Source organism: Geotrypetes seraphini, chromosome 2, assembly GCF_902459505.1.
Source record: "Geotrypetes seraphini chromosome 2, aGeoSer1.1, whole genome shotgun sequence".
Taxonomy (NCBI): domain Eukaryota; kingdom Metazoa; phylum Chordata; class Amphibia; order Gymnophiona; family Dermophiidae; genus Geotrypetes; species Geotrypetes seraphini.
The window spans coordinates 526,800,121-526,810,010 of NC_047085.1; the positions used below are offsets into that span (position 1 = coordinate 526,800,121).

Sequence of the window (9,890 nt, forward strand, 5' to 3'; positions counted from 1 at the left end):
AAAGCTGTGTGAAAGCCTTAAAAAGTGGAAGGGGGGACAGGGAGGCTGCATACTGAAAACTCTGATAGTCCTTAAAAAGGGAGGAGGGGGATTAGGCAGCTTGAGTACTAAAAGCTGTGGGATACCCTTAAAAAGTGGAAGGGGGGGTCAGGAAGACTAGATACTGAAAACTCTGTGATAGTCCTAAAAAGGGGGGAGGGAGTGGGGGGGAGACAGGTTCAGTAGTGAAAGCTGTGTGAAAGCCTTAAAAAGTGGAAGGGGGGACAGGGAGGCTGCATACTGAAAACTCTGATAGTCCTTAAAAAGGGAGGAGGGGGGTTAGGCAGCTTGAGTACTAAAAGCTGTGGGATACCCTTAAAAAGTGGAAGGGGGGGTCAGGAAGACTAGATACTGAAAACTCTGTGATAGTCCTAAAAAGGGGGGAGGGAGTTGCGGGTGGGGGAGTGGGGTTAGGCAGCTTGAGTACTGAAAGCTGTGGGATACCCTTAAAAAGTGGAAGGGGGGGACAGGAAGGCTGGATACAGAAAACTGTGTGAAAGTTCTAAAAAGGGAGGAGAGAGTGGGGGGCAGACAGGTTCAGTAGTGAAAGCTGTGTGAAAGCCTTAAAAAGTGGAAGGGGGGAAAGCGAGGCTGGATACTGAAAACTCTGTGATAGTCCTAAAAAGGGGGGAGGGAGTGGGGGGGAGACAGGTTCAGTAGTGAAAGCTGTGTGAAAGCCTTAAAAAGTGGAAGGGGGGGACAGGGAGGCTGCATACTGAAAACTCTGATAGTCCTTAAAAAGGGAGGAGGGGGGTTAGGCAGGTTGAGTACTGAAAGCTGTGGGATACCCTTAAAAAGTGGAAGGGGGGGGGACAGGAAGGCTGGATACTGAAAACTCTGTGATAGTCCTAAAAAGGGGGGAGGGAGTTGCGGGTGGGGGAGTGGGGTTAGGCAGCTTGAGTACTGAAAGCTGTGGGATACCCTTAAAAAGTGGAAGGTGGGGACAGGAAGGCTGGATACAGAAAACTCTGTGATAGTCCTTAAAAAGCGGGGAGGGGGTTAGGCAGCTTGAGTACTGAAAGCTGTGGGATACCCTTAAAAAGTGGAAGGGGGGGACAGGAAGGCTGGATACTGAAAACTCTGTGATAGTTCTAAAAAGGGAGGAGAGAGTGGGGGGCAGACAGGTTCAGTAGTGAAAGCTGTGTGAAAGCCTTAAAAAGTGGAAGGGGGGACAGGGAGGCTGCATACTGAAAACTCTGATAGTCCTTAAAAAGGGAGGAGGGGGGTTAGGCAGGTTGAGTACTGAAAGCTGTGGGATACCCTTAAAAAGTGGAAGGGGGGGGGACAGGAAGGCTGGATACTGAAAACTCTGTGATAGTCCTAAAAAGGGGGGAGGGAGTGGGGGGAGACAGGTTCAGTAGTGAAAGCTGTGTGAAAGCCTTAAAAAGTGGAAGGGGGGACAGGGAGGCTGGATACTGAAAACTCTGTGATAGTCCTTAAAAAGGGGGGAGGGAGTTGCGGGTGGGGGAGCGGGGTTAGGCAGCTTGAGTACTGAAAGCTGTGGGATACCCTTAAAAAGTGGAAGGTGGGGACAGGAAGGCTGGATACAGAAAACTGTGTGAAAGTTCTAAAAAGGGAGGAGAGAGTGGGGGGCAGACAGGTTCAGTAGTGAAAGCTGTGTGAAAGCCTTAAAAAGTGGAAGGGGGGGACAGGAAGGCTGGAAATAGAAAACTGTTTGATAGTCCTAAAAAGGGGGGAGAGAGTGGGGGGAGGCAGGTTCAGTAGTGAAAGCTGTGTGAAAGCCTTAAAAAGTGGAAGGGGGGACAGGGTGTCTGGATACTGAAAACTCTGTGATAGTCCTTAAAAAGCGGGGAGGGGGTTAGGCAGCTTGAGTACTGAAAGCTGTGGGATACCCTTAAAAAGTGGAAGGGGGGGACAGGAAGGCTGGATACTGAAAACTCTGTGATAGTTCTAAAAAGGGAGGAGAGAGTGGGGGGCAGACAGGTTCAGTAGTGAAAGCTGTGTGAAAGCCTTAAAAACTGGAAGGGGGGGACAGGAAGGCTGGAAATAGAAAACTGTTTGATAGTCCTAAAAAGGGGGGAGAGAGTGGGGGGAGGCAGGTTCAGTAGTGAAAGCTGTGTGAAAGCCTTAAAAAGTGGAAGGGGGGACAGGGTGTCTGGATACTGAAAACTCTGTGATAGTCCTTAAAAAGGGGGGAGGGGAGTTAGGCAGCTTGAGTACTGAAAGCTGTGGGATACCCTTAAAAAGTTGATGGGGAGGACAGGAAGGCTGGATACAGAAAACTGTGTGATAGTCCTAAAAAGGGGGGAGGGAATGGGGGGAGGCAGATTCAGTAGTGAAAGCTGTGTGAAAGCCTTAAAAAGTGGAAGGGGGGACAGGGAGGCTGGATACTGAAAACTCTGTGATAGTCCTTAAAAAGGGGGGAGGGAGTTGCAGGTGGGGGAGCGGGGTTAGGCAGCTTGAGTACTGAAAGCTGTGGGATACCCTTAAAAAGTGGAAGGTGGGGAAAGGAAGGCTGGATACAGAAAACTGTGTGAAAGTTCTAAAAAGGGAGGAGAGAGTGGGGGGCAGACAGGTTCAGTAGTGAAAGCTGTGTGAAAGCCTTAAAAAGTGGAAGGGGGGGACAGGGAGTCTGGATACTGAAAACTCTGTGATAGTCCTTAAAAAGGGGGGAGGGGGTTAGGCAGCTTGAGTACTGAAAGCTGTGGGATACCCTTAAAAAGTGGAAGGGGAGGACAGGAAGGCTGGATACAGAAAACTGTGTGATAGTCCTAAAAAGGGGGGAGGGAATGGGGGGGAGGCAGATTCAGTAGTGAAAGCTGTGTGAAAGCCTTAAAAAGTGGAAGGGAGGGAAAGGGAGGCTGGATACTGAAACTCTGTGATAGCCCTTAAAAAGGGGGGAGGGAGTTGCGGGGGGGAGGGGGTTTAGTCAGCTTGAGTACTGAAAGCTGTGGGATACCCTTAAAAAGTGGAAGGTGGGGACAGGAAGGCTGGATACAGAAAACTGAGTGATAGTCCTAAAAAAGGGGGAGGGAGTGGGGGGGAGACATGTTCAGAAGTGAAAGCTGTGTGAAAGCCTTAAAAAGTTGAAGGGGGGGACAGGAAGGCTGGATACTGAAAACTCTGTGATAGTCCTAAAAAGGGGGGAGGGATTGGGGGGAAGACAGGTTCAGTAGTGAAAGCTGTGTGAAAGCCTTAAAAAGTGGAAGGGGATTCAGGTAGGCTGGATACTGAAAATTGTGTAATAGTCCTTAAAAAGGGGGGAGGGAGTTGCGAGGAGGGATGGGGGGGTTAGGCAGGTTGAGTACTGAAAGCTGTGGGATACCCTTAAAAAGTGGAAGGGGGGACAGGAAGGCTGGATACAGAAAACTGTGTGATAGTCCTAAAAAGGGGGGAGGGAGTTGCGGGAAGGGATGGGGGGGTTAGGCAGGTTGTATACTGAAAGCTGTGGGATACCCTTAAAAAGTGGAAGGGGGGACAGGAAGGCTGGATACTGAAAACTCTGTGATAGTCCTAAAAAGGGGGGAGGGATTGGGGGGAAGACAGGTTCAGTAGTGAAAGCTGTGTGAAAGCCTTAAAAAGTGGAAGGGGATTCAGGTAGGCTGGATACTGAAAATTGTGTAATAGTCCTTAAAAAGGAGGGAGGGAGTTGTGAGGAGTGGAGGGGGGTTAGGCAGCTTGAGTACTGAAAGCTATGGGATACCCTTAAAAAGTGGAAGGGGGGACAGGAAGGCTAGATACAGAAAACTCTGTGATAGTCCTAAAAAGGGGGGAAGGAGTGGAGGGGAGGAAGGTTCAGTAGTGAAAGCTGTGTGAAAGCCTTAAAAAGAGGAAGGGGGGTCAGGTAGGCTGGATACTTAAAATTATGTGATAGTCCTTAAAAAGGGGGAGGGAGTTGCGGGGAGGGATGGAGGGTTAGGCAGGTTGAGTACTGAAAGCTGTGGGATACCCTTAAAAAGTGGAAGGGGGGGACAGGAAGTCTGGATACAGAAAACTGTGTGATAGTCCTAAAAAGGGGGGAGGGAATGGGGGGGCAGGTTCATTAGTGAAAGCTGTGTGAAAGCCTTAAAAGATGGAAGGGGGGACAGGGAGGCTGGATACTGAAAACTTTGATAGTCCTTAAAAAGGGGGGAAGAAGTTGCGGCGGGGGAGGGGGATTAGGCAGCTTGAGTACTGAAAGCTGTGGGATACCCTTAAAAAGTGGAAGGGGGGACAGGAAGGCTGGATACAGAAAACTGTATGATAGTCCTAAAAAGGGGGGAGGGAGTGGGGGGGGAGACAGGTTCAGAAGTGAAAGCTGTGTGAAAGCCTTAAAAAGTGGAAGGGGGGACAAGGAGGCTGGATACTGAAAACTCTGTGCTAGTCCTTAAAATGGGGGGAGGGGGTTGCGGGGAGGGATGGGGGGGTTAGACAGGTTCAGTAGTGAAAGCTGTGTGAAAGCCTTAAAAAGTGGAAGGGGGGTCAGGTAGGCTGGATACTGAAAATTGAGTGATAGTCCTTAAAAAGGGGGGAAAGAGTTGCTGGGAGGGATTGGGGGTTAGGCAGGTTGAGTACTGAAAGCTGTGGGATACCCTTAAAAAGTGGAAGGGGAGACAGGAAGGCTGGATACAGAAAACTGTGTGATAGTCCTAAAAAGGGGGGAAGGAGTGGAGGGGAGGAAGGTTCAGTAGTGAAAGCTGTGTGAAAGACTTAAAAAGAGGAAGGGGGGGTGTCAGGTAGGCTGGATACTGAAAATTGTGTGATAGTCCTTAAAAAGGGGGGAGGGAGTTGCGGGGAGGGATTGGGGTGTTAGGCAGGTTGAGTACTGAAAGCTGTGGGTTACCCTTAAAAAGTGGAAGGGGGGTTACCCTTAAAAAGTGGAAGGCTGGATACAGAAAACTGTGTGATAGTCCTAAAAAGGGGGGAGGGAGTGGGGGGAGACAGGTTCAGTAGTGAAAGCTGTGTGAAAGCCTTAAAAAGTGGAAGGGGGGACAGGGAGGCTGGATACTGAAAACTCTGTGATAGTCCTTAAAAAGGGGTTAGGGAGTTGCGGGGATGGATGGAGGGTTAGGCAGGTTGAGTACTGAAAGCTGTGGGATACCCTTAAAAAGTGGTAGGGGGGGACAGGAAGGCTGGATACAGAAAACTGTGTGATAGCCCTAAAAAGGGGGGAGGGAGTAGGGAGAGAGGCAGGTTCAGTAGTGAAAGCTGTGTGAAAGCCTTAAAAAGTGGAAGGGAGGGAAAGGGAGGCTGGATACTGAAAACTGTGTGATAGTCCTAAAAAGGGGGGAGGGAGTGGGGGGAAGACAGGTTCAGTAGTGAAAGCTGTGTGAAAGCCTTAAAAAGTGGAAGGGGGGACAGGGAGGCTGGATACTGAAAACTCTGTGATAGTCCTTAAAAAGGGGTTAGGGAGTTGCGAGGAGGGATGGGGGGGTTAGGCAGGTTGAGTACTGAAAGCTGTGGGATACCCTTAAAAAGTGGTAGGGGGGGACAGGAAGGCTGGATACAGAAAACTGTGTGATAGCCCTAAAAAGGGGGGAGGGAGTATGGAGAGAGGCAGGTTCAGTAGTGAAAGCAGTGTGAAAGCCTTAAAAAGTGGAAGGGGGGACAGGAAGGCTGGATACAGAAAACTGTGTGATAGTCCTTAAAAAGGGGGGAGGGAGTTGTGAGGAGGGGAGGGGGGTTAGGCAGCTTGAGTACTGAAAGCTGTGGGATACCCTTAAAAAGTTGAAGGGGAGGACAGGAAGGCTGGATACAGAAAACTGTGTGATAGTCCTAAAAAGGGGGACGGGAATGGGGGGGGGGAGGCAGATTCAGTAGTGAAAGCTGTGTGAAAGCCTTAAAAAGTGGAAGGGAGGGATAGGGAGGCTGGATACTGAAAACTCTGTGATAGCCCTTAAAAAGGGGGGAGGGAGTTGCGGGGGGAGGGGGGTTAGGCAGCTTGAGTACTGAAAGCTGTGGGATACCCTTAAAAAGTTGAAGGGGAGGACAGGAAGGCTGGATACAGAAAACTGTGTCATAGTCCTAAAAAAGGGGGAGGGAGTGGGGGGGAGACAGGTTCAGTAGTGAAAGCTGTGTGAAAGTCTTAAAAAGTGGAAGTGGGGGACAGGAAGGCTGGATACAGAAAACTGTGTGATAGTCTTAAAAAGGGGGGAAGGAGTGGAGGGGAGGAAGGTTCAGTAGTGAAAGCTGTGTGAAAGACTTAAAAAGTGGAAGGGGGGACAGGGAGGCAGAATACTGAAAACTCTGTGATAGTCCTTAAAATGGGGGGAGGGAGTTGCGGGGAGGGATGGGGGGGTTAGACAGGTTCAGTAGTGAAAGCTGTGTGAAAGCCTTAAAAAGTGGAAGGGGGGACAGGGAGGCTGGATACTGAAAACTGTGATAATGCTTAAAAAAGGGGGAGGGAGTTGCGGCGGGGGAGGGGGGTTAGGCAGCTTGAGTACTGAAAGCTGTGGGATACCCTTAAAAAGTGGAAGGGGGGATAGGAAGGCTGGATACAGAAAACTGTGTGATAGTCCTTAAAATGGGGGGAGGGAGTTGCGGGGAGGGATGGGGGGGTTAGACAGGTTCAGTAGTGAAAGCTGTGTGAAAGCCTTAAAATATGGAAGGGGGGGTTCAGGTAGGCTGGATATTGAAAATTGTGTGATAGTCCGTAAAAAGGGGGGAGGGAGTTGCGGCGGGGGAGGGGGGTTAGGCAGCTTGAGTACTGAAAGCTGTGGGATACCCTTAAAAAGTGGATGGGGGGATAGGAAGGCTGGATACAGAAAACTGTGTGATAGTCCTTAAAATGGGGGGAGGGAGTTGCGGGGAGGGATGGGGGGGTTAGACAGGTTCAGTAGTAAAAGCTGTGTGAAAGCCTTAAAATATGGAAGGGGGGGGTCAGGTAGGCTGGATACTGAAAATTGTGTGATAGTCCTTAAAAAGGGGGGAGGGAGTTGCGGCGGGGGAGGGGGGTTAGGCAGCTTGAGTACTGAAAGCTGTGGGATACCCTTAAAAAGTGGAAGGGGGGAAGGAAGGCTGGATACAGAAAACTGTGTGATAGTCCTTAAAATGGGGGGAGGGAGTTGCGGGGAGGGATTGGGGGGTTAGACAGGTTCAGTAGTGAAAGCTGTGTGAAAGCCTTAAAATATGGAAGGGGGGGTCAGGTAGGCTGGATACTGAAAATTGTGTGATAGTCCTTAAAAAGGGGGGAGGGAGTTTGCGGGGAGGGATGGGGTGTTAGGCAGATTGAGTACTGAAAGCTGTGGGTTACCCTTAAAAAGTGGAAGTGGGGGGACAGGAAGGCTGGATACAGAAAACTGTGTGATAGTCCTAAAAAAGGGGGAGGGAATGGGGGGGAGGCAGGTTCAGTAGTGAAAGCTGTGTGAAAGCCTTAAAAAGTGGAAGGGGGGACAGGGAGGCTGGATACTGAAAACTCTGTGATAGTCCTTAAAATGGGGGGAGGGAGTTGCGGGGAGGGATGGGGGGGGGTTAGACAGGTTCAGTAGTGAAAGCTGTGTGAAAGCCTTAAAAAGTGGAAGGGGGGACAGGGAGGCTGGATACTGAAAACTGTGTGATAGTCCTAAAAAGGGGGGAGGGAATGGGGGGGGGCAGGTTCAGTAGGGGGGGGAGGCCACTAAAAAGTTAGACAGCGTAAAACAACTAATTTTTTTTAGCTGCCAGAGATAAACCAGCTATTTAAGTGGCGTATCTTAGGCTTTAAACTTAGCTGTCTAGTCTAAATAGCCATGGCTACATTTCAAGATGTAGCTGCTAACGGGGATATTCCCTCAGCTTTCTTCTAGTTTTTCTAAGGGATTTGTGCTGTCCCTGGATTTTGAGGGCAGGGAAGAGAACCCATCAACAGGGAGTAAACTTTTCATGCTTCATTCCTGCTTCCTGAACTCCTCCCTTCAACCTTTGCAGTGAGTAGAAGTTGTCAGAATTTTATTTCTACAGAAATTTCTGGTAAGCATCTTACAGCAAGAAGAAAAGACATTTATCACTGTACATGTGGATTCATGGCAATCACTACCACATCAAGAGATGGCAGCAGTGGGTGAGGTGGCATTTCTAGAGAGCCAAAGCATGGACAAGTTCTCCAGGGTGATTAAGGGGATGCCCTAGTTGCCACCAACATAACTTTTGTTTTGAGGCTCAGAGCTGGTTTCTTGAACACACCACATTTGGGAGAGACAACAGTTACCACACAGGGAAAGGGTAGATGCCACCTGCATCTGGCAGCTTGTAGGGCTCTTCCTACATTCAGTACATTAAAAATGTTTCTCTCTAGGGGGTATTTGCTGATAGTGGGTTTTATTTGTTCTCTCCTGACGCTGTTATTAGGGTGGCAGAGGCATTATGGGAAATGTTACAGGCGACTTCCTATCCTGGAAGTAGGCTATGGGTTAGTGCTATGGGTTTCTCTTCTGGCTCGGGTTCACCTGGTGAGACCAAAGGCTCCATCTGGCATAGGTTAATTGTGAATGTTTTTGGTCTGGTGTGGATTCTTTCATGGGCTCGGAGCGTTCCCTTACGATTGAAGCTTCTCTCACATTTAGCACATTTATAAGGTTTCTCTCCCGTGTGGATTCTCTTGTGGGTTACAAGGTTGTGCTTCAGGCTGAAACTTTTCCCACACTCATTACAGACGAAGGGTCTCTCCCCTGTATGTAACCTCTGATGCTTGATAAGATGTTGCTTCTGAATGAAACTCTTCCCACATTCAGTGCATTTAAATGGTCTTTCTCCAGTGTGTATTCGAAGGTGGTGTATAAGTCTATGTTTATGATTGAAACTCTTTCCACAAATTACACAGCTGTATCCACACCTGTCTGAGATTACAGGATGAGATTCCTGTTCATGCTGAAGGTTTTCCATATTCCTGTCTGTAGACCCTGGAAACACTTCCTTTTGATATAGTAGAGTTGACTCAGGATGAAACTTCTTCTTTCTTAGGAGACAAGTAATGGAGTTCTCTTCTTTTAAGACAAAATCATTCTTTGGACTAAAGGTCGCTGTGAACATCCTTTCTTTCTTTTTTTTTTTTTTTTGTATAATCTGTTTATTCACAGGATCATAAAAAAAATACTCATGACATAGGAATCACAATTTCCAATACAAAACAAAGTTCCAACACCCAACAAGAAACCCTAGAAAACATTGAGAGTCCAGGCCTGTGTTCTGATAGCCTGGAGCCCACCCACCCCAACCCAAGATCCCCCAACCCCCAAAACCCCACCCTCAACCCACTGGCTTCCGCAATCGATTGACCACCTGGCTTTTTATCACAGGTGGCAAAGTGTCCAAATAAGAGGCCCAAATGGACAGAAAAAGTTTGCTCCGAGATCTAGAAAACCGAGCGGACATGGATTCCCAGACCATTAAAAGATGAAATTTATTGCGCCAATACCAGATGGTGGGTGGGGAGTCCTGAAGCCAATGATTCAGAATACATTTCTTCCCCACAATATAACCCTTACGAATAAGCAAACTGTCGCCCGCAGAAAGTCCTCCCAAATGACCGTCCGCCAAAAAAATAATCCCTTCCACCAACGAGGGGAGCGGATAACCCACCAAAGATTCCAAATAACACCGGACCTCCAACCAAAAGGCAGAGATAGAGGCACACAGCCACACCTCATGCGCCAGAGAGTTAGCAACCCGACGACATTTCAGGCAAATAGCGGTAGGGGCACACCCAAAATAAAAGGCCTGTTGCTGGGAGACATAACCCTGGTGGAGAACCTGAAATTGACATTCCTGGAGCTCAGTGCTCTGCACCACCCGAGGGATCAATCGCACCAAAGGAGCCAAGGACGCCACCTGCGGGCGACATCCCAGGTCCCGAGCCCATAAAGACATGAGCCTCTGGTAATCCCGCCTAGGCTGCAAAGCCACCAATCTACGATGATATTGAGAAACAGAAAGCC

General features: G+C 49.0%; 1 protein-coding gene across 1 annotated transcript; it reads right to left on the reverse strand.

Moving 5' to 3' along the window:
* Window positions 1–7,588: 7,588 nt before the first annotated feature.
* Window positions 7,589–8,986, reverse strand: LOC117354775 (gastrula zinc finger protein XlCGF49.1-like). Its single transcript, XM_033932737.1, has one exon. The coding sequence runs from the start codon at window positions 8,983–8,985 to the stop codon at window positions 8,344–8,346; it is 642 nt and encodes a 213-aa protein (XP_033788628.1). The 5' UTR covers window position 8,986; the 3' UTR covers window positions 7,589–8,343.
* Between the last annotated feature and the right edge of the window lie 904 nt (window positions 8,987–9,890).

What these genes read in the sequence shown, in the direction of transcription:
- LOC117354775 (XM_033932737.1), bottom strand. Translation starts at nt 8,985, where the DNA reads ATGTTCACAGCGACCTTTAGTCCAAAGAATGATTTTGTCTTAAAAGAA.